Source organism: Capra hircus, chromosome 18, assembly GCF_001704415.2.
Source record: "Capra hircus breed San Clemente chromosome 18, ASM170441v1, whole genome shotgun sequence".
In the NCBI taxonomy this organism is placed as follows: domain Eukaryota; kingdom Metazoa; phylum Chordata; class Mammalia; order Artiodactyla; family Bovidae; genus Capra; species Capra hircus.
In genome coordinates, this window is record NC_030825.1 from 61,546,184 (window position 1) to 61,572,012 (window position 25,829).

The 25,829-nt window shown below is 40.6% G+C and overlaps 1 protein-coding gene across 3 annotated transcripts in view; it reads right to left on the reverse strand.

Moving 5' to 3' along the window:
• LOC102188030 (zinc finger protein 665) overlaps positions 427-25,829 on the reverse strand; it is a 33,838-nt gene continuing 8,435 nt past the window's right edge. For all 3 annotated transcript variants that reach the window (XM_018062984.1, XM_018062986.1, XM_018062983.1), the window contains 4 exons: positions 24,458-24,516; positions 19,008-19,090; positions 12,026-12,152; positions 427-4,238 (listed from right to left, as the gene is read on the reverse strand). In XM_018062984.1, the coding sequence (XP_017918473.1) occupies positions 1,738-4,238; positions 12,026-12,152; positions 19,008-19,022 (2,643 nt within the window). In that variant the 5' untranslated portion in view covers positions 19,023-19,090; positions 24,458-24,516 and the 3' untranslated portion in view covers positions 427-1,737. The remainder of the gene's footprint in view (positions 4,239-12,025; positions 12,153-19,007; positions 19,091-24,457; positions 24,517-25,829) is intronic.

Here is a 25,829-nt window from a genome sequence, read left to right on the forward strand (position 1 = left end):
ATATACTGATGCCTTTCAACTAAAATTGTTCAAACTAAACAAACTCACTTGGTCAGGGCCTTTTTCACAAAAGTATCTACAGTCATCTCCAATCATGAAAAAATAAAAAAGGGGGAACTGTCAGGGGACGTTCAACTTTAAGGGATCCAATGTTAGTTTCTTCTGTTTGCCGTTTCTCAAGGACTCTCTATTCCTTACCAGTTCTTGGAAAACAGGAATGAGCAGAGCTGCAGGCCATTCTCAGGACTGAGGTCATGAGAAAGGGCACCTGCTTGGATTTCTTTCAGTGACTCCCTTCCGTGACTTTTTACTTAAAGGTAATCTATTCAGTTATGCCCCTCTTTCTCAGGATACGGAATGCTTTCTGGCCCTTTCAAGATTGCTATTTGCTTGGCTTTGTTTTTGCTCAATTTTTTTTTTTTTTTAACTGCCTAAAGCTGCCTTGTTTGAAGATATACTAAACATGTGTTTCTGCAAATAAAGCAACCCTGTTTCACTCGAGACTTGGGTCCCCTGCTTCCTTTTTCTCATCGACTCCAGTCCCCAGGTCCTGGTCTACAAAGACCGTGACAGCTCTGTCTTCAATTTCCACAAATAAGAGTGACTCTTCTTTAATCATACATACAACAGTTATTTCTATCCAATGGAGAACATGACTCTTTTCCTATGCATCATTCCTAGCACACCATCAGTCCCTGGTAACTGTCCCTCTCCTCCTACGAAAAGCCCAGTCCTTTTAACATCTTGCCTACTCTGTTCAAGGTCAGCTGGTAGAACAGTATGTTTTATAACAGGCTGGACTATGTACGGAAGGGCTTCCTGATCCTACTGACCATGAGTCATGTCCTAGTTTTACGTTATTTTCCGCCCTCCCTGTTGTTGATTCACACACACTATTGAATTTCGTAATTCAGGCTGTGTGTTTTTCCAGGAAAACACAGATGTGAATGAATCGTATCTAATGAAGTTGGCCCCTTCATCTCACTGATTCCTTCCCAGAGACCATCATGAAATGCATGTAGCAAATGCATTTGATCAATGTATTACCAAAGCCAAGCTCTTAGAGCTCACACACAACAGCCCAATAAACTGAGAGACTACTTGTCAGGCAAGGAATAGTGACTTTATTCAGAAAGCCAGGAGACCAAAAAGATGGTGGACTACTGTCCCAAAGAATCATCTTTGTTGAGTTATTATTCGGGTTTCTTTTACATGAAAAGATCTCTATAGCTTCTCTCCAAATATGGACTTACTGCAGAGGCTGAGTACCTGAACTAAAGTCATCAGAGAATACATATAGTGAAAAAGGTAAAGGATTTGCCACAACCGCTCAGTCTGGGAAGTATGGCTCCACTATGTCCCAATCTTGTGACTTTTGGGTAAGACCTTGCCACACACATTACATTGCTGTGTGTTTTCTCCAGGATAAATACTCTGATACTACTGGCGAAATGTGAGCTGTGAGGATAGGGTTTGTTTCCCTCCCCCCACACACTTGTTAAATTGGTGAGGAATCTTTCTAGAATGAATTCATGTTCTAAAGACCTAATAAATACATATATATCTGGCTTCTATCCAGTATGAATTTTCTCATGAAGCCTAAGATGTTGCCACACTCATGATATTTGTATGGTTTCTCAGTAGGATGAACTCTCTGACCAACATTAGGGTGTGAGTTTTGTAAACTTTGAATTTTGAAGACTTTTACCATATTCATACCATTCACATATGTTTCTCTCATGTATGGATTTTCTGATGTTTAGTGAGTGCTGAGACCTGAGTAAAGGATTTTCCACACTCGAAACATTTGAAAGCTTTCTCTATATGTATTGTGCGATGACTTGTAAGGTGTGAATTTTGACTGAAGGACTTGCCACACTCATCACATCTGAAAGGTCTCTCTCCAGTATGAATTCTCCAATGAGGTTGAAGACGTGGTTTTTGACCAGAGACTCTTCCACACTCATCACATTTGTAAGGTTTCTCTCCAGTATGAAATCTCATATGACTTATGAAATGTGAAGGTTGACTAAAGTGCTTGCCACATTCATTACATTTGTAAGGTTTCTGTCCAGTATGAACCCTCTGATGACCAGCAAGGTGTGCATTTCGGCTGAAGACTTTATCACATATATCACATTTAAATAATTTCTTCCCTGTATGTATTTTCTGATGTCTCCTGAGGTGTGAGCTCTCAGTAAAGGCCTTGCCACATTCATCACATTTATAAGGTTTGTCACCAGTATGAACTGTCTGATGACTTAAAAGGATCGACTTTACATGAAATGCCTTGCCACACTCATAACATTTGTAAGGTTTCTCTCCAGTATGAATTGTTTTATGCCTTACAAGGATTGACTTTACACAAAAGGCCTTGCCACACTCATCACATTTGTAAGGTTTCTCTCCAGTATGAAATCTCTTATGACTTATGAACTGTGAAGGCTGACTAAAGTGCTTGCCACACTCATCACATTTGTAAGGTTTCTGTCCAGTATGAACTGTCTGATGACTTAAAAGAATTGACTTAACACGAAAGGTCTTGCCACACTCATCACATTTGTAAGGTTTCTCACCAGTATGAACTGTCTGATGACTTAAAAGGAAGGCTTTAACACGAAAGGTCTTGCCACACTCATCACATTTGTAAGGTTTCTCTCCAGTATGAACTGTCTGATGCCTTAAAAGCGTTGACTTTTGACGAAAGGCCTTGCCACACTCATCACATTTGTAAGGTTTCTCACCGGTATGAACTGTCTGATGACTTAAAAGGAAGGTTTTAACACGAAAGGCCTTGCCACACTCATCACATTTGTAAGGTTTCTCTCCAGTATGAAGTCTCTTATGACTTATTAACTGTGAAGAGTGACTATAGTGCTTGCCACACTCATTACATTTGTAAGGTTTCTCTCCAGTATGAACCCTTTGATGAACAGCAAGGTTTGCATTTCGGCTGAAGACTTTGTCACATATATCACATTTAAATAATTTCTTTCCTATATGAATTTTCTTATGTCTCCTGAGGTTTGAGCTGTGAGTAAAGGCCTTGCCACACTCATCACACTTGTAAGGTTTCTCTCCAGTATGAACTGTCTGATGAATTAAAAGGGTTGACTTTACACGAAAGGCTTTGCCACACTCATCACATTTGTAAGGTTTCTCTCCAGTATGAACCCTCTGATGACCAGCAAGGTGTGCATTTCGGCTGAAGACTTTGTCACATATATCACATTTAAATAATTTCTTTCCTATATGAATTTTCTTATGTCTCCTGAGGTTTGACCTGTGAGTAAAGGCCTTGCCACACTCATCACATTTGTAAGGTTTCTCTCCAGTATGTAATCTCTTATGACATCTGAACTGTGAAGGTTGCCTAAAGTGCTTGCCACACTCATCACATCTGTAAGGTTTCTCTCCAGTATGAACCCTCTGATGACCAGCAAGGTTTGCATTTTGGCTGAAGACTTTGTCACATATATCACATTTAAATAATTTCTGTCCTGTATGAATTTTCTGATGTCTCCTGAGGTTTGAGCTGTCAGTAAAGGCCTTGCCACACTCATCACATTTGTAAGGTTTCTGTCCAGTATGAACTGTTTGATGACTTAAAAGGATTGACTTTACACGAAAGGCCTTGCCACACTCATCACATTTGTAAGGTTTCTCTCCAGTATGAATTTTCTGATGACTTAAAAGGATTGACTTTACATGAAAGGCCTTGCCACACTCATCACATTTGTAAGGTTTTTCCCTGTGTGCTTTCAGGTCTTGCGATACTACTGAAGGATTCATAAAATCATTCCCATATATATTAGAAACACTGGTTTGGAAACAAGGAGGAATTCTTTGAAGTGGTGAAAATGAGAAACTGTTGTTGACAGACCTCTCAACTTCATTATTCTCAGAAATTATACCACCAGTTTGAAATATCTGCAGTTTATCTTGACACTTAAATCCAAGCCTGTTTCCAAAGGGCTTGATGCCTGCATTCTTTCCATCATGCGAATCTCTTCCATCAGGCACATTTCCATTAAGGCTTACAGGTGTCCCTTTGTAATTTCTTTTGTCATCTCCCCGCTGACACTCTAAGTCACACATATTTTCCTGACTTTCCCAAAGATGAAAATGTTTGATTTCACAGCTTTCAGGTCTTCCCGGCATCAATGTTTGGAATGTTTCTTGTTTATCACTGTTCGCTTTGGGTTGCAAATGCTTGATCACATATGTAGGAGAGATATCTACAAGATAAAAAGAACCACAGGTATCCTGCTCACAATAATTCAAAAATAAATCTTTCATGTTGAGTATATATTACACCAAAAGTAATACACCAAGTTATGAAACACCACAATGATGACCTTAAGTTTTTAGAAATATTAAAGGAATAGAATTCTTAACTTAAGAAAGCATGGTAACATAAATTCAACATTAAGGTAGCCTAGTTTTAAAAACCATATGCCAAATACACTCACATTGGACAATCTTATGCCAACTCTCAAAAACAGAGTATTTTTCTACCAGAACCCTTAGGAACATATCAATCAACAGTTGTCTCAAATTGAAAAGAAAAATATTACACTATCATTGTATTCTGCATACTTACTGTACATAAATAAATTCTAAACAATATATTACATATTGTAATAGTAAATAATCCAAAAGCAAGCTTACCCGATTAACTATACATAATTGTTGTTTACAATTGAAAACAAATGAGAAAATGAAGAATATGACTAAAACAATTTTTTGGAAACAACATAATTTTCTACATCTGCTATAGAACTACGTACCCAAAAGAAAAGGCATTTTACAATGTTAACAAGTAGTATGTGTCAGCTGTATTGCAGAATACACACTAAAAGATCATCATCTGTAAATGACACATAAATTAAGACATAAAATAGTCACTAGTTTTCTAACAGCCAATAATCAAAGCAATCCCTACCTATGTTGTTGTTCAGTCGCTCAGTCGTGCCTGACTCTTTGCGACCCTGTGGACTGTAGCCCACCGGACTCCTCTGTCCATGGGATTTCCCAGGCAAGAATAATGGAGTGGGTTGCCATTTCCTTCTCCATGGGATCTTCTTGACTCAGGGATCAAACCTGCATCTTCTGCATTAGCAGGTGCATTCTTTACCACTGAGCCACCAAGGAAGGCTTTTCTCTAGCCATGCACTATTCTTAATTACCTGGTTTAATGGCACCAAAATATAATAAAAAGTGAGTGCTTTGGGTATTTATTGACTAGGGTCAGACACAATATTGCTGAAAAATGTTGCAAGTGAAAAGCATACAAGATATAATGTAGTTGAGGTTTGACAGACAACAAAATTCTGTAAAGCAATTATACTACAATTATAAAATTAATAAAATTTTAAAAAGATATAATGTAGATAACGTCATATCATGAAGAACATGACAGTATAGATATTACATTTTTTAAACAAAAGTAAATTTTGAGTATTTACTATAAAACATGCACTACTGTAAGCCAACCAACAGCACTAATTTGCTTTGAAAGGCTTGGGGTAAAGTAACATGTTTTTCTCTAATCAGAGCAGAAGACACACCCACTTGGTGCACAAAGTGGTAACAGAAATAGGATATGAATCTGAACCTACAGACTGAGAAAACTTATTTGTCAACATGACCACCCACTGAATGAATAGATTAGAAAATATTAAAAAAAAAAAAAACAAGGAACTTGGAAAGAAAATATCAAGGCAGACACAAGACAGAAGTAGTCTGTTTAACTATTATTCAACCACCCCATCTCGAAATGGGTTGTGAGTCATCATGGACGCACAGAGTGATTTAGGTCATGTCCTGAGAAACTTGTTCAATAAATGACCAGAGATTATCTTTACAGTGAGAGTATGTAGAAGGTGGAGGGATGTGGTAGGTAAGAACGATGCTTCCGTCCATATCAAGGTAGTATGTGAGGACTGGTCAGGACTAAGAAAGGGCCTGTGTGGAGCATAGGGTACACAGGTTTATGTCAGATATCAGCCTGTGACTGCCATGTCTTTGTGAAAATAATGAGAGCGCAAACTAATATACTGACCTTAAAAGAAAAGAACTGGTTCAGCAAGTTCATGGGCATTATACTATGGGTATGGGACAGAAACAAGAGAGATTTTAAAAGTGACTATGATATATGGAGAAAGCAGGAAATACTTGTTATATTATTTACAATGTATCCAACTATGAATTTTGTAAGTTACAATGGAATGCTTATATTCAAGAAAGGCATACACAATATTCCAGGATATTGTGTAAGAATCTTATTAGCAGAAATCAGAAGGAAAATCCAGGAAAAGGCTATCTAAACCTGGGTTCCTCTGCCAAGTATGATTAACCTCTCTATTGGACATTTATTTCATTTCTTCTTCCACACATGTTCATCTCAAGATCGAGGAGTATCAAAGGAGGGATTGAAACTGACTCTGGAGGACGTTCCCAGTTACAAAAGCCTTTCTGAGGCATCCAACACCTTTTTGTAGAAAAAGGCTTTATTCTCCTAGACCTCCCCTGAGTCCAAAAGAGCAGATTCAAACACTTACTAATACATAAAAGGATCATACCATGTTCAAGTGGGATTTACTGCAGGGATGCAAGATTTCTCAATATCCACAAGTTAATCACTATGATGCACCACAGTAACAGTTGAAGACTAAAAACCATATGATCATCAATAGATGCAGAAAAGGTTCTGACAAAATTCAAGTGCCATTTATGATAAAAGCCCTTCAGAAAGTCAGCACAGATGGACCCTACCTCAACATAATTAAGACTGTATATGTCAAACACATAGCTAACATCATACTCAACAAGGAAAAACTGACAGCATTTCCCTTAACAACATGAATAAGATAAGAATGTTCACTATTGCCACTTTGATTGAACATATTTTTGGAAGTCCTAGCCACAACCATCAGAAAAGAAAAAGAAATAAAAGGAATTCAAGTGAAAAAACATAAGAAAGAAGTAAAACTGTCACTATGAGGCTACACACAGAAAATCCCGAAGATGCCACCAGATGACTACTAGACCTCATCAATGAACAGAGTAAACTTGCTGGATACAAAATATATAGAAAACTGCTGCATGTCTACACACTAATAATGATACATGAGAAAGTAAAATTAATAAAACAATCCCATTCACCGTCTCAGAGAAAAGAATAAAATTCTAAGGAATAAACCTACCTAAAAAGTCATAAGAACTGTATTCATGAAACTATAAGATGCTGATGACTGATAGCAAAGATGACACGAACAGATGAAACATATACTATGTTCTTGGATTGAAAGAAGTAACACTGTCAAAATGACCATACTATCCAAGGCAATCTACATATTCAATGCAACCCTTATCAAATTAACAATGACATATTTCATAAAACAAAGGAAAACTTAATTTGTACCAAAATACAGAAGACTCTGATATCTAAATCGATCTTGAGAAGGAAGAACAGAGCTGGAGGAATCATGTTCCCTGAGTTCAGACCATACTACAAACTTACAGCCATCAAAGTGAAAGTGAAGTCCATCAGTCGTGTCCAACTCTGGGACCCCATGAACTGTAGCCTACCAGGTTCCTCTGTCCATGGGATTTTCCAGGCAAGAATACTGAAGTGGGTTGCCATTTCCTTCTCCAGAGATCTTCCTGACACAGGGATTGAACCTGGGTCTCCTGCATTGTAGGCAGACGCTTTACCGTCTGAGCCACCAGGGAAGTGGTATGATGATGGCACAAAACAGAAACACAGATCAGTAGAACAGGACAGAAAACCCAGAAATAAATCAATTTACTTATAGTCAATTATTCTATTTTAAAAAAGGAGGAAAGAAGATAGAATGAAGAAGTCTCTTTAATAAGTGACGCTGGGATAAATGGATAATTACATGGAAAAGAATGAAATTACAACATTCTCTAACACTACATACAAAAATAAACTCAAAATGTGTTAAACATCTAAATGCAAGACGAGATACTATAAAATTCATAGTGGAAAACAAATGCAAAACACTGACATAAATGTCAGCAAAATTTTTTGGATCTTAGAGTCATGGTAATAAAAGGAAAATCAAACAAATGAGACCTAATTAAATATAAAACCTTTTTGCAAAGCAAAGGAAACCAAACAAAGAACAAAAACACAACTTTTGGACTAGGAGACTATATATGCAAATAATGCTACCTATAAGGGCTTTATCTCCAAAACATACAAACAGTTCATACAGCTTAATATAAAACAAACAACCCAATCAAAAACTGGGCAGAAGATCAAAACAGATATTTCTCCAAAGGAGACAAACAGATGACCAATAGTCACCTGAAAAGATTTTTGATGTCTCTACCTAGGAGAGAAATGCAAATCAAAACCACAAAAATGTATCACCTCACACTGGTCAGAATGACCACCATCAAAAAGCCTACAAACAATGAATGCTTGAGAGGGTGTGGAGAAAAGAGAACCCTCCTACACTGTTGGAAGGAACATAAATTGGTACTGCCACTTTGGAGAATAGCATGGAGGTTCCATAAAGAACTAAAACTAGAGCTATCATCACATGAACCAGCAATTCTAATCCTGGGCATATATCCAGAAAGGATGAAAACGAATTCAAAATGATACATGCACCCCAATGTTTTAGTAGCACTATTTACATGAGGCAAAACATGACAGCAACCTAAATGTTCACTGACAGACAAAGGGATACAGAATATGTGGTACATATATACAAGGGAATGTTGTGAAGAGAAAGTAGCTCAGCCGTGTCCAACTCTTTAAGACTCCATGGCCTGCAGCCTGCCAGACTGCTCTGTCCATGAAATTCTCCAAGAAAGAACACTGGAGTGGGTTGCAACTTCCACAGCATAAAACACAATACAGTAATGCCTTTTGCAGCAATACAGACAGACTTAGGGATTATTCTAAGTGAAATCAGACAGAGAAAGACAAATATCATAGGATATTATATGTTGAACTGAAACAAATGATACAAATGCACTTATTCACAAAATAAACTCCCCAGCATAAAAAACAAACTTATGGTTACCAAAGGGGATAGTGCAGGATGGTGGCTGGGGCAGGAAAGGGAGAGATAAATGAGGAGTCTGAATATACACATCTAATATATATATAAAATAGATAAACAAGAAACCTACAATATAGCTCAGGGAACTATATTAAGTATCTCGTAAACTGCTGTATACCTGAAACACAGCATTGTAAATTACCTATACCTAAAAAGTGGAGAAGGAAATGGCAACCCACTCCAGCATTCTTGCCTGGAGAATCCAAGGGAGAGAGGAGACGGGTAGGCTGCTGTCTATGGCGTCGCACAGAGTCGGACATGGCTGAAGCGACTTAGCATGCATGCATTGGAGAAGAAAATGGAAACCCACTCCAGAGTTCTTGCCTGGAGAATCCCAGGGACAGAGGAGCCTGGTGGGCTGCCGTCTGTGGGGTCGCACAGAGTCGGACACGACTGACGCAACTTAGCAGCAGCATACCTAAAAAGAAAGGTTAAAACAAAAACAAAAACACCTCTTCCGGAGATGTTCAAACGATGTTTCACAAGGGTTTAAAAATGACTAAATGTTGGAAGCAGCCTATGAAACAAGACATGTTGACAAAACTGAATACCCACCAGCAAAAGAATTTACTTGAAATATTATCTAACAAAAATGAACTCAAAATGGTTTAAAGACCTAAACCTAAGTCCCAAATGTATAAAACTCCTAGATGTAAACATGCAGGAAATCTTTCTGGAAATCGGACCCACAAATGATTTACCAGATGTAACAACAAAAGCACAGGCCACAAAATAAAACCAGATATTAATAATTTGAACTATATCAAAATTATAAACTATAGCCATGAAATCAAAAGACGCTTACTCCTTGGAAGGAAAGTCATGACCAACCTAGACAGCATATTGAAAAGCAGAGACATTAACATTACTTTGCCAAAAAAGGTTCCTTCTAGTCAAGGCTATGGTTTTTCCAGTGGTCAAGTATGGATGTGAGAGTGGACTGTGAAGAAAGCTGAGTGCCAAAGAATTGATGGTTTTGAATTGTGGTGTTTGGGAAGACTCTTGAGAGTCACTTGGACTGCAAGGGGATCCAGCCAGTCCGTTCTGAAGGAGATCATCCCTGGGATTTCTTTGGAAGGACTGATGCTGAAGCTGAAACTCCAATACTTTGGCCACCTCAGGCGAAGAATTGACTCATTGGAAAAGACTCTGATGCTGGGAGGGACTGGGGGCAGGAAGAGAAAGGGACGACAGAGCTGAAATGGCCGAATGGCATCACCGACTCAATGGACGAGTTTGAGTAAACTCTAGGGGTTGGTGATGGACAGGGAAGCCTGGCGTGCTGCGATTCATGGGGTTGCAAAAAGTCGGACACGATTGAGGAACTGAACTGAACTGCTTTAAAGTGCAGTGAATTTGAAAAGACAATCAACAGTAAAAGAGAAAATATGTGGAAATCATACATCTGATAGTAAATGAGTACAAAGAATATATAAAGAATTTTAAGAGGGACTGAGATCACCAGTTCCACCATAGGTACCATTCCCCAATCAACCATCCAACGCATTGCAAATACAAAACAGAAACACTAAGAGTAACACAGAAATTTGAACTCAATGATAAAATAAAAAAAATACTTACAATGCACAGAACAACGGTGCAGCCAATAGCCCCATAGATATGAGAATGTGAACTTGGACAAAGCTGTCCTGGGATAAAATCCCATACCATTTACAGAGGCTAAAATATATGGTCCTTGATATACATGAAGAACACTGTCATGGTGCCCTTGACAAAGTCTCCAAATCCAGAAAAAATGTGGAAAGATGTAACAGGCTCTTGTGATACTTTCTCTCTCATAATCTTAGAACATACTGACCATTCTACTGGATCGCTTCAAGTGGTGAGTTTGTACAGAGCAAGAAAATAACATTAGGACTAGTGTCTGCTAGTAAATCCACTCCACAGAGACTAAACAGAGGCTGCCAATTAAACATAGGTGGATTATCACAGCAAGGAAAAACCAGATAAACTTTCAGACCCTCAGGAATATATTTCAAATAAATTTAAGAGGTAAAATGATACAAAGTAAGGAGAATGTAACATCGGGAACAGCTGACATTCCCAGACTGGGTAGAGCAGCACAAGAGTAAAAATAATACAACATGAAGGTCAGACATTAGAGGATCTTGTGATGGGACCATGCGCTCGACCTACAGATGGCAAGCTAAGAGCCCGTGAGATTCACACATGCTCCCCTCATAGGATCTAGGATCAAAAAGACAATCTCTCTACCTACTCTCCTTACATCTTCCTAAGTAACAACCACAGAGGATCCAATCCACCAGTTTGTCCCACTCCTAAACAGAAAAAAACATCCCTTTGAGATACTCGTTCTTTATACATTCTATTTTTGGCTACTTTTACATCACTCCCCACTGTCCAGAGCTTTTTCTCATGCTCCAATGTGAAGATAATATTCAGATCAGAAACAGAAATTCTGGGACTCCCCTGGTGATCCAGTGGTTAAGACTCTGCATTTCCAATGCAGGGGGTGCAGGTTTGATTCTTAGTCAGGGAACTAAGATCCCACCTGAAGAATGGTGGAGCCAAAAAAAAAAGCAAGCAAAAACAAATAAAAAGAAATAGATATTCAGGGTTATCAGAAGAAACAAATCTAAAGAGCTGTGGATTTTTTTAAACACTGAGCCAAAAGTCAAAAGGCAGAAAATAGGAAATCCGGTTTTTTGGTGTTTTTTTTTAACATTTGCCAGTGAGCTTTGTACATAATTAAGCTCTACGACAACCTCAAATGTGACATGAAACAGACACAGCATCTGAAGAGGGTCAGTTTAATCTTGTGAAGCTGTGTCATGCCCCAGTCACCAGAACTCTCAGATGAAAGACATCAGGGCCTCCCAAGGGGCACACAGGGAAAATGCAGATACCCAAGGGCAGCTCTGGAAGGAAGTCATCCTCACCCACAGACAGCAGGTTCCTGTAGGTCTCCAGCATCACGTCCCTGTACAAGGCCCTCTGAGCAGGGTCCAGGAATTCCCACTCCTCCTGAGTAAATTTGATGGCCACATCCTCAGAGGTCAGTCGTTCCTGAAATGAAACCACACGTCACCAAAAGGGCCATGAAAAGTTCTCATTTTCATGCAAAAGAGAAAGAGTGGTAAGGGGTACGGATTGACTTGGTTGAAGTATGTGTTCTAACAGATCCATGCAGGGGTATCTGGAGAAAGTATGGATCTCTAATTTTAATTTCTTATGCTTTTTCATAAGGCCTTATGAGATCCTCCGATTAATATGGATTTTTCATCACTGTTCAAAATCCATGAAATATATAAAAATAAAGCTCAACACTGTTTTGGCTATACAGAAGTGTCAGATATTATGTTCTACCCAGTGAGTGCAACTCATTATCTCGATGAGGTACAGCATGAGTGGTGTCTTCAGAGATGACAAAGTCCACGGCTCTTTTAATGGAAAGGTCAAAATTTTCAGGTATGACATTGATAACAGCAGCAAGGACTAAAAGTGTCTGAAGGCTTCCTGTTGCTCTAAATTACTGTAGTATTACTCTAAACATTAAATAAGTACTTTACAGGCAAGAACCTGTCATCAATATAATAGCTCATTAAAGAACTATCTGTTCCCACCTTACAGAAGAAAAACTGTGTCACAGACACTCTGAGAAACTTGACTCAGATCAAGAAGGTAAGAAATGTTACACAAAGCACCTGAACTCAGAGGCTTGGGCTCAGCAACTGAAGCTTAAGCATCTAACAGTTAAGTAATACAGAGAACATTGAAAGTCCTTTGACAGAGGGCTCCTAAAGAAAACTTGAAAAAAGTCCAAGGTGAGCCTCTTCCCTGCCCCTCTGTCTTCTCTGCAGGGGGAGCAGCTCTAGGGCCTCAGGCCTTCAGCCCCTGAAAATGGACGCCTGTGCCAAATTCGTCTCCACCCGCTCCCTGATCGGGACAACCTCCTCCCTCTGTTGAGTGATCACTGTCCACAGTGGTGGTGAAGGACTGGAGACACTGACTGATGAGAGCCACAGCAGCTTGGCAGCCCCAGGTCCCCGGACCATCTCACTTATTCCTAGCCACAGCTTCCAAACCAGTGCCATTTCAAGGGACTTTGACACAGCAGCCAAGTTCCCTGGAGTTCGACCTGCCACAGAAGGGGTGGCTGGCCCGCTGGGCTTGGCCCTCTCAAAGGCTATGGGGTATTTTGCCTGATGGTGGTCTAGCTCATCTTCTTCACGATGTGAAGGAGCTGTTTCCACCTCCCATAGCTCTTTCTCCTGTGTCTACCCAGTATGTTCTCTTTCCTGTAACTCCTCAGGCAGCCTGGGGAAAGTGGTGGGCTCAGGGGTTGACAGAAGGAAAACAAATAAATATTGTATTAATATGAAAAAAAAAAAAAGTCCAAGGTGAACAATGTGGAATGGCATGAAAGGTCATTATACACGTGGATACAGAAACACAAGTGTTAGTAATTTGCTACTTAAAACACTAACATGATTGTTCAGAAAATTCCAAGGCCACAGATTATACTGATAACATAACTTCAACTGAAAAAAAATGTGATATGTAGTTTTTAAATCATGATATCTTCTATCTAAACCACAAACTTGCACATGCATGCATGCTTATCCATAAAAAATTAACTGACATGAGAGGATTCATCTCTTGACATTTTTTTTTTGGACAATTTTATATCATCCTTTTATTCACATGTATTTCAGCATCTTCAGATGATAAAAATGTATCCTTTGTACTCAGCTGAGTTTGTCAACAGGATTCTATACTAGGCTACCAAAAGAAAACTTTTAAAAACATTTAAAAAAAAAATACTTGAACTCAATTCATAATAAAATTACCATAAACAAAAGTACAAATAAAATTATATCCATTTAAATTTACATAGCAAGGCATCAACAGAAGGCAAAGACTTTCTTTGCTTTTTTTCCCATTAATAAAACAGTGATTTGAAATTAGAAGAGTCCTAGATTATGACAAAATAAATTATCACAATAGTAAAGTAAAAAAACTTCTTGGAGAATTAAAAAAATCATGGCAAAAAATAATATGGAAAAAATAAAGGTATTAAGCAAGACTATCTCAAGAAACATCATGATGGGAAGGAAACATTCAATACATTCCTTCTGAAATTACAGTGGCATGAAAGGAGCTGACCAGGGTGCCTCTCTTTCGCCACCATATGATGCGCATGGGCAGGGGCCACCAGAAGAAGTAAGAGGAGGAAAACTACAGGGCAAGAGACACAGAGTTTGTTAGAGAGTTGAAACAGGTAGTACTCACAAACCTAAGGACATGGAAAGGTGAAAAGTGAAAGGATGGAAAAAGACAGTCCATCCTAAAGAGAGCAGGGGAGACTGCTATATCAGATAAAATAAACTGAAGAAAAAAAAGTGCAATGAGATAAATATTGTGTAATGATAAAACGGTCAATTTACCAAAAAGCTGTAACAAGTAAATATATTTATACATCTAACATTAGATATCTCAGAAAAATGAAGCAAACATTAAAGGAAAGGGAGACAGAAATAGTGGCAGAGGAGTAGTACAAGATTTCAACGCCCAAGTTGAACAGGCATACACAGATCACACGGCCCAAAAGCATAAAACACATGCATCTCAAGGACACATAAAGCATGCTCTATGAGAGACCACGTTAGGCCAAAATTAACCATTTTCAGAGACTGATACCATAAAAGTATGTCCCCTAACAACAATGAAATAAACAGAAGAAAAAAAGAAAATTCCCCAAATGTGGACATTAAACAACTCACTCTTACACCACAAATGGGTCTAAGAAAAAAATTACATGGAAAATTTTAAATACATGGATGAAAACGAAAAGACAACATTACAAAATTTATAACACACAGAGAAGACTGTACTAAAAGGAAACTCTGAACTGTTAAATGCTTACAGCAAAAAAGAGAAAACATCTTAATCTGAAATCTATTTTTAGACCTCTAGGACACAGAAAAAGGAAAACTAAACTCAAGTTTAGCAGAAGGAAACAGGTAAATAAGAAAGATTAAACCAGAGATAAAATAGAAAGCAGAAAAATATAAAAATCAACAAACCAAGAGTTGATGTTTTGAAAAAACTGTGTAGGAAAACCCCAACCTAGACTAAGGAAAAGAGAAAAAAAGATTCAAGTAACTAAAACCAGATATGAAACAGGACTGGTTACAACTGAGCTTAAAGAAAGTTTCTAGGAAGTACTATGATCAATAAAAAGATCTTCACGACCAAGATAACCACGATAGTGTGATCACTCATCTAGAGCCAGACATCCTGGAATGTGAAGTGGGCCTTAGAAAGCATCACTACGAACAAAGCGTGTGGAGGTGATGGAATTCCAGTTGAGCTATTTCAAATCCTGAAAGATGATACTGTGAAAGCGCTGCACTCAATATGCCGGCAAATTTGGAAAACTCAGCAGTGCCCTCAGGACTGGAAAAGGTCAGTTTTCACTTCAATCCCAAAGAAAGGCAATGCCAAAGAATGCTCAAACTACTGCACAACTGCACTCATCTCACACGCTAGTAAAGTAATGCTCAAAATTATCCAAGCCAGCCTTCAGCAATACATGTACCATGAACTTCCAGATATCCAAGCTGGTTTTAGAAAAGGCAGAGGAACCAGAGAACAAATTGCCAACATCCACTGGATCATGGAAAAAGCAAGAGAGTTCCAGAAAAACATCTATTTCTGCTTTATTGACTATGCCAAATCCTTTGACTGTGTGGATCACAAGAAACTGTGGAAAATTCTGAGATGGGAATACCAGACCACCTGACCTGCCTCTTGAGAAACCTATATGGAGGTCAGGAAGCAACAGTTAGAACTGGACATGGAACAACAGACTGGTTCCAAATAGGAAAAGGAGTACGTCAAGGCTGTATATTGTCACCCTGCTTATTTAACTTCTATGCAGAGTACATCATGAGAAATGCTGGGCTGGAAGAAGCACAAGCTGGAATCAAGATTGCCGGGAGAAATACCAAAAACCTCAGATATGCAGATGACACCAACCTTATGGCAGAAAGTAAAGAGGATGAAAGTGAAAAAGCAGAGTGAAAAAGTTGGCTTAAAGCTTAGCATTCAGAAAACGAAGATCATGGCACCGATCCCAACACTGCATTGGAAATGGATGGGGATATAGTGGAAACAGTGTCAGACTTTATTTTTGGGGGCTCCAAAATCACTGCAGATGGTGACTGCAGCCATGAAATCAAAAGATGCTTACTGCTTAGAAGAAAGTTATGACCAACCTAGATAGCATATTAAAAAGCAGAGATATTACTTTGCCAACAAAGGTCTGTCTAGTCAAGGCTATGGTTTTTTCAGTGGTCATGTATGGATGTGAGAGTTGGACTGTGAAGAAAGCTGAGTGCCAAAGAATTGATGCTTTTGAACTGTGGTGTTGGAGAAGACTCTTGAGAGTCCCTTGGACTGCAAGGAGATTCAACCAGTCCATCCTAAAGGAGATCAGTCCTGGGTTTTCATTGGAAGGACTGATGCTAAAGCTGAAACTCCAATACTTTGGCCACCTCGTGTGAAGAGTTGACTCATTGGAAAAGACCCTGATGCTGGGAGGGACAGAGGTCAGGAGGAGAAGGGGACAACAGAGGAAGAGATGGCTGGATGGCATCACCGACTCGATGGATATGAGTTTGACTGAACTCCAGGAGTTGGTGATGGACAGGGAGGCTTGGCGTGCTGTGATTCATGGGGTCGCAAAGAGTCAGACACGACTTAGAGACTGAACTGAACTGACTGACTGATGACCAATAATGCCTATAAATGACAGAATATAGGAGATACTGTCAAATTCTCAGAAACATGCAAACTATTTTACTTATTAAGAAATTAAAAAATTGAGAAGTGTTGAAAGTGAAAGTGTTAGCCACTTAGTTGTGTCTGAATCTTTGTGACCTCATAGACTGTAGCCCACAAGGCTCCTCTGTCCACGGAATTTCTCTAGACAAGAAGACTGGACTAGACAGCCATTGCTTTCCCCAGGGAATCTTCGGACCCAGGGACAGAACCTGGGTCTCCCTCACTGCAGGCAGATTCTCTATGATTTGAGTCACTAGGTAAGCCCATTATAGCTAGAGAGATTTAAAAAGTAGTCAGAAACCTCTAAGAAAAATACAGGATTAAATTCTACCAAACATTTACAGAAAAATTACCACCAATCCTGCTAATTCTATGGAGCAAGCATGATTCTAATAGTTTGATGATTTCCCAAAGACACAAGGCAGGAAAACTGGAAACCAATACCACTGAAGAATACTGATGCAAAATGAAAATACTTGCAAACCAACTTCAACACATATTAAAAAGATCTGGAGAAACAGACATAGAGAACAGATGGAGGGGGGAGGGGAGGAAGGAGAGGGCGAGATGTATGGAGAGAGTAACATGGAAACTTACATTACCATATACAAAGTAGAGAGCCAATGCAAATTTGCTGAATGACTCAGGGAACTCACAGGGGCTCTCTAACAACCTACAGGGGTGGGATACGGAGGAAGATGGGAGGGAGGGGACATATGTATACCTATGGCTGATTCATGTTGGTATTTGGCAGAAAACAACAACTTTTGTAAAGCAATAACCCTTCAATTAAAATAATTTAAATAAATAAATAAAAAGATCTGACATCATGACCAAGTGGATTTTATTCACATAAGGCAAGGAGAAGTCAACATATAAAAATCAATTAATATGACACACTACATTAACAGATTAAAGGGAAAAAAACCAGGATCATCTAGATGCAGAAAAAAATCAGTTATCTTCCTTCCCACATGACAAAGTGTCATAGGTAAAAAATCATAAACATTACAAAAGAAACATGCTATATCAAAAGTGATTCTTTAATAACCACACAAAGGATCACTAAACCAATTAACTCATTATCAAAACTGCCATGGCAATCTTTGTGGAAGTAGGATAAAACATGGTGAAAGTCACATAACTATTCAAAGAGCAAACAGCAAAACTCTTGAAGAAAGAAGATGGAGATCTTTTTATTTCAAAACCTATTACAAGGTAATCAAGGTGATGTGGTACTGGTATAAAAAAAGACAAATAAACCAACTGAACAGAACACAGTACTCAGAAATAATTCTTTGTGTCTATGTAAGGTATATTCACAAGGATGTCAAGATACACAAAAGGGCAAGTAGAGTCTCAATAACCATGATGCTGAGAACATAGATATCTGACAGCAAAAGAGTGAAGCTGGACTCTCGCTTGCATTCAAGGCTAAAACATCTCTGTGTCAAAGCATTCAATCCACAGAGTGAAAGGACAACCTCTGAAGAATGGAGGTGATGAAACTTACCACCTGCCAGAGACTTAGATTCATTTCACAGTTTAAATCTGATGATAAACTAAAAAACCCTGTATCACTGATGTTTATTTCTGAACTTTCCATTCTATTAACAATAAGGATTTAAAGAGGTTGACCCACATCTTTAGTTTGAACTACCTTAAAAAAGTCAGAACAAACTGCCCCTAATTGATCTGATTCCCAGATTTTACCAGGTATTGTACATATTAATACCTGACTTCCACGTGCAGTTTCCTTACCCTGGTTGACAGAGAGCAGACAGCGCATCCAGATGAGCCCTAAGCAATCCCTGCTGCCCAACAACACTGAGACCCTGTCTCCAACCTGTGGGTGAGAAGCCCTGCCCGGGACAGTGCCCAAGGGAGCCTCCTCACAAGGGCCAGGTCACCGGGTCATGGCGAGACAGGATCCAAGTGGAGACGACAGGCCCTGAGGGAAGGCCCCAGGTGAGTGTGCGTGGACAAGAGCCAGACAGGATACTCCAGAGTCAGACACGATTAGCAAGTCCAGAGAAGGGCATTTCAGGAAGGACAGACTAAATATGACCTTACCTGACAAAGAGCCATGTCCCACTCCTTTTCTTTCCTCTTCCTCAACTGCAGGGCTTCCTCAGGCAACACAAGTCTTCAGAGGTCTATCATGAAAGTTGAAAACATGCTGTTTAATGCTTAGAGTCAACACATCCCCTTCCTGAGCCCCAACCACCCACATGGGAAGCCCTCACCGTGTGGAACACACAGTTCCCTGTGGCCAGTCTCAGGAGGGACTCAGGACAGTCAATTCTGGCACAGAGACCAACATGGGACTTTCCCACACTTTCCCTCAGATCACAATCCCTTCCTGGTGAGGCCTCATGCACACAGCAGCAGGGGCCACCTCCACTGACCCCACGATCCCCTTCAGGTCACACAGCAGGCCCTTGTCCAGCCCCAGTCAGAGCAGAGTGCCCCCTCCTCAGCCCAGATCTCTGCCCTCAGGACTGGGAGGACTCAGACTCCTGATGCTCAGCGAGGGATCCACACTGGAATCAACTGGGACACCTTAAACATTCTCGAGCTGTGGACCAACACAAACTACCTGAAGGGGAATCTCTGGTCAGAGGGTATAAAACATGGGTATGCAAAACGCCTCATCAATGAAATGTGAAGCCTGGATTGAGCACCATTCAGAGGAGAAAAGCTCCTCCCAACTCTCTTTCTTTCCCAGCCTTACTAAGGTGTAACTAACAAAAATGGTATAAACGTACTGTGTACAAAGTGATCATGTGATAGATTCATACACTGAACAATTGTTATAGTCGAGTAAGTTACACTTCCACCTATGGGTACACTTTATTATTTCTCTCTGGGTGAATTTCAAGTATATAGAAACACTACAGGCAGCATGCAGTACCTCAGATCCCCAGAACTTACTTATTTTACAATTTAAAATCTCTGCTCTTTGACTAACAGTGCCTCATTTCCCCTCCACTCAGGTCCTGGTAACAGCCTTATTACTCAATGGTTCTATGAGTTTGACAAGTCTAGTTTCCACATAGTGTCTGTCCTCCTTTGTGAGGCTTATTTAACTTGGCATAATGTTCTGTAGGTTCATTCATTTTGGCATAAGTGCAGGATTCTTGATTTTTATATTTACAGATAGAGAAAAAATAGTTCATGAATATACAGTATATAATAAATATTTCTATACCACACTTTTGTAACCTATTCTTTTGTCAAGAGACATCTGGTCTGTGTCTATGCCTTGGCTACTGCAAATCCAGTCACACTCATGGGACTGTGGACATTGCCCTGAAAAACTAATCGCTTATTATTTGGATATCTGTCAGAAATGAGTTTGACAGACTGTAGGCCTATTCTATGCTAATTTGTTAAGGAACTTCCATTTTGTTTTCCAACACAGCAGTACCATTTACATTACCACCAACAGTGCACTTAAGATTCTGTGTTTTCTGTACTGTGCCTATGTGCATGCTTATTTTGGGAGGGACAGTAGTGGATAACACAGAACCTAGCACTGGCCAGGCAGCAAGAGAGTTGCAGCTGCATCTTCTAGAGGACAAGCCTCCAGGTAGCAGATCACTGTGCATCGCTGCCCTCTGATTCTCTGGGCCATCTTCCCCTACGTCACAGGACTTTATGACTCTTCTCAGGTTGGGCCTAGAGATCCCTACCGAGCAGGACCACCTTATAACAAGCATTCTGTGATTTTAACCTTAGTGCTTGTAATTTCCCAGCGCACCTCAAACTTACAAACGTTCATGGTGTCCAACAGAGTGTCCACAGAGCCCATAATGAGCCTCTAACCCTCTTATACAAACACAAAGCATTCCAAGCCCTGATAGCTCATGCATGAGGCAAAATACAAAAGAGGACACCCAAGGATCCACAGACACAAGACACCATAGTTTCATTTACAGTGAGTGATCCAGGTCAAACATCGAAATCTCCAAAGACTATGAAAAAGAGGGATAATTCCAATGATGCACATGGCCCAGTGAGACCTCACCATCTTCCAAGGAAACACTCCAGATTCTCTTGGTATCTTCCCAAATGCACATGAACCTTTCTGCACCGGCAACTCCAAGTACACAATGATACCAAAGTTGATGCAAAAAATGACCTGAGATTTTCCCTGTTACTCTATGGTGCCTGCCTGCTAAAAGAGCCACGAAAAGCCAGGGAGTGGAGTGGATGCTGGGGGCACCTGCTAGAACCAGCCCCTCAAGCCCAAGGCTCCCATCCTCCTGCATCCACAGCTGCCTGCGGGCTCAGCCCAGGCCACAGTTCTAACAGTGGAAAAGACTTCTCTTGGCTGAATTCCATGTCCTTCATTGCTGTTCACGTGTGGTCACGAGTTGTCAAATCAAACCTGTGCAGCCAAGTGTCAGCCTCAGCACTGCTGTCCCGGGGAACATGAGCTAAGGCATTGGAACCTCAAACCATTCCATGCGGGCTCTCCAACAAACCTGCTACCAGGTTCTCCAGCCTGAACTGAGACATTCTCTTCCAACAGATCCACACACCCCTTGTCCCTGCAACTACACTTGCGATGGGCGCACGCTCCATTCACTACGCCCACTTTGATGGCCCCAAGTACTGCCACAAGCCTCCTGCAGACCCCACCAGGCTCTCTCCACTTTCCCCATTTGTCTACCTCTCCTCCCTGCATGACTAGACTAAGCAAGACTAAAGCGCACAGGGTTTCTTGGCAAAGGGGATCACAAGAGGAGTGCCCACGAGCTACCACCAAAAGGACACTGCACATTCAGCATGAAAATCAAGAGACTGGCCCTCCTGGGAAAGTCTGCCACCACCTGGGGACATTATGGAGTCCACGAACAAAGGCATTTGAGATGAGGAAGTCTCAAAGCAAGGGTCTCCAGGTCTCACTATCTCCTGTTTTGCCCACCCACACCTACTTGGAAGATATTCTAGCTCTTGGGGTGGGGGTGCGGGGGGTGGGGGCAACGTCTTCCTGCCCCATTAGGTTTGGGATTTCTGCTCATCCTCAGTGCACTGAAATCACAATCACTGACACTGAGCACATGAACTCGTAGACGGCAAAGCTGCTGTCCACGATGGTGACTGGTCCCTGGATGGACGGAGCGTAGATCTAGGGGCTACAGTGGACTAAACACAGCAGACTAAACATGGGGACATCTCAGCCCACTGCTTGAGGACACCAGTTCTGTAGGGCTTTTCAGGACTTCCTATATTTCTTGGCTCTTCTTTTGAGTAATTAAGTAGTCACATGGGGTAAAGATCAATTACAGCTGAAATGTCCAGAACATGGGAAACATCTTCATCACCTGCCCTGTTCTCTTGGTCTTCCCTGAGGATTATTCAGCCCAACCCATAGTCCTGTCATCTAAAGACATTTCCAGTAACAGGTACTGCAGCCACGCTGGGAAGAGGAACACTATAAGCCCTAAAAAGAGGGGAACCAGGAAGGACTCATAACCCATGAAGAAGGGCATTAATTTCTGCTGATGGCAACTGATACACAGACAATAAACCTGGGTAACAGGAGAGAGAATGTTAGGAGGGCATAGGGAGACCTCTCTGAGCCTAGACTTGAAGGGTGACAAAGGGCCTCAGCCAGGGTGACTTGAAGGTGAGAAAAGAAACTAAGATGTCAGACAGAAATGGTTTTGGTATTTGGAAACAGAGAAAAGGTAAATGAGACCAGGACAGGCTGAACCATGAGCAAAGAGTCAACTCCTAGGATGAGGCTGGAGACACTGACAGGGCCCTGAGCTTGACAGAGGGCTGTGGAGCCACAGCGAGGAGTCAAGCTTTTGCCCCAGGAAAAGATGAAAGCCAGTGGAGGTCTGAACGTCAGGACATAAAAGAAATCTCCCTTCAGATTTAGCCTTATTCATAGAAGTCATCTAATTCTGAGCCTGTGATCCTGCCTCCATCCTACAGTTTTCCTTTTCATTTTTCATTGAGGGAGGACTGGGATCTATTTAAAATTCTCATTACCACCAGACACTCCCTCCAAACCAGAACTGCCACACACAGACACACAGCCAATTTGGCTAATCATTTCAGGGGTCAGTGTTGCTCATGCTCAGAGTTTCCGGTCTAGCCTCTCATCTCCATGTTACAATCGGGCTCCCTCAGGCCCACAGAGAAGCCATTTATGAGAAGGTCTGAGCTGAGTGAAGAGAACCGGGTATAACTGAATAATGAAATGGAAGGCTAAAGGGCAAGGGGGCAAAGTTTGTCCTTATTGCCCATCCCATTTAAGACCAGGAACATCTGTCATGTATCTGAGCAAAAGAAACTTTTCTTTCAAGACTGGGTCAAACTGATACCAAGCAGGTAATTCTTTATTATAAGACTGCAGTAAAATATTTTAAAAATACAGAATTGCAAATATATATCCACTGGTACAAAAAACATTGTAAGGGGTCAGCTTAGAAATAGGATCTGACCAATCTTTTTCATCATGAATAGAGAGACTCTGTTGGAAGGTTTCAGGTCAGTCCAGCCCATCCTTCCTCATTTGCACAGAAAAGTCAAAAAGGGACCTGAGGGAAACATCTTCCTATCACCTCACAGTTCACTTTTTTTCACTAATCATAGAAAATGGAGAAAACAGACCATTAGACTAACCAGTTAAACTAGTTTTTTTTTCTTTTTTTGAAAGGAAAGAATGAAGCATTTTATTTTGTTGCTTTTATCGTGTTAAATGTTCTTTTATTTTCCCATTTCTCAAAGAAATGCCTTTAATTGCACAAGATCTAATGTCATACCTCCGTTATTCTCTGGTAAAGAGCTGAGACCAGAAATATCCATTTGTGCGTGCACACATAAACACAATTCATGTCTTTGGTAAAACCACAGCTGAAAATATGTCTGTTTTATTATACGATGTCCCATACATAAAACCCTCCAAGATGTATTTCTCTTTGAATTCAGAGAAACAGAGGGGAGGTGATCTTTGCTTATTAACTTTTATTTTTTCAGTTTCCTCATTTTTAATTTTTAATTATTTTAATTGGAGGATAATACTTTATAATATTGTGATGGCTTTTGCCATACATCAACATGAATTGGACATGTGTCTCCCCCATCCTGAACCCCCTTCCACCTTCCTCCTCACCAGATCTCTCTGGGTAGTTCCAGAGCTCTGGCTTTGGGTGCCCTGCTTCGTGCATCAAACTTGCACTGATCATTCTATTTTACATATGGTAATATGCATGTTTCAATGTTATTCTCTCAAACCATCCCACCCTCGCTTTCTCCCACTGAGTCCAGAAGTCTGTTCTTTACATCTGTGTCTCCCTTTGTTGCCCTGCATGTAGGATCACTGGTACCATCTTTGTAAATCCCATATATACGCATTAATATACAGTATTTGTCTTTCTCTTTCTGACTTATTTCACTCTGTATAATACGCTCTAGGTTCATCTACCTCATTAGAACTGGTAAACGAAGTGACATTTTTGCTAAGTATGGCACAAAATAGTCCAAGATGATTTACTACTCACCAAAGAAAATTTCAAATGTACGAGATGAAGGGAAGAAAGCACTCAGGCAAGGAATGAATCTGAAAAAATTATGAAAAAAAAATTGTGAATTATTTTTCATCTAAAAATCTGGTGTCAAAGTTTAAAAAAACACTGAGAATAATCATATTTAGAAAAGGATGGTAAGAGTAGAATACTGGAAACTTAAAAAGCTTATTTCTGGAGTTAAAAATGATTACAGAAACGGAATGAATTAAGACCTACTCCAAGCCACAAAAAGCACCATACATAAAGAAAGGAGAAAGTGTGAATCCAGTATAAAAAAAGTGTTCCTTTAAAAATGCTACTCAATAGTGATACAGTGCATGAGAATCTGCCTGATAATGCAGGGGACATGGGTTCTATCCCTCCTTCAGGAAGATCCCACAAGTACAAGCAACTGAGCCTGTGCACAACTACTGAGCCTGTGCTTTAGAACCTGGGAGCCACAACCCCTGAGCGCACAGCATAGCCCAGCCAAAAAAATTCATTAACAAAAAAAAAAGCTACCACACAGTGACACCCTACAGTCAGTCATTTCTTGTCCCAGGTCTCTTCTTCCGTGACCTCTATCTCATGATAGGACAAGGGAAGGGGGTCTCTCACAACTCAGTGAATCAAGCCACTGCCCCAGGCTCAACAGGGTTTGCAAATGAAAGTCATCTTCTGCCACAAGTAATAAATAAAGACACAAGCCTTATAGACAGGAGTTTTGAAATTCTCATCCTCCTCTGTATAACTAAAAAAGTTATCTGTATCCAGACAACTGGCCACACCTGGATCGAGCTTACCCCTCTGTTCACCTAGCTCCCTATTTCATCTGGGTCTTGGTGTCTCTTTTTCTCCCCCTCTGCTCTCCTGCTGCTCCTGTCCTATTTCCTCCCTCACACGTGTCCTGTCCCAGGCGGCTGCATTCGTTCCCCCTCGAAATGCTCTCTCTCTCCAACCTTCCTGAGTCTTTCAAAAATCCATACCTATGTCTGCCTCTTTCTTCCCCCATTTCGGCTCCCTCTCTGAGCTCCAGATTACTTCCCTCCTCTCGCTGTGACTCTCCCTGCCTCCCCACTCTCTGGCAGGCCATGTGGCTATGCTTCCTTCCAGCTCTTTCTTCCTCTGCTCCTTACCTCTTTCTCTGTCAACACCATAAAACCAGCCACCTCAAATTGAGACTTGACCCCATGTGGCGGGACTCTAACCGAAGAGGCCAAGACTCAAACCCGGCCTAAACCCAGTTAGGGACTCTCCACCTCTGATGTCCCTCATCGTCCTTCGCCTCCCCGCTCCCATCACTGAGACAGGGCAGTTCTCCCTATGCTGTTTCCCAGTCCCTGGAGATCTGGCTTTCTAATTTATT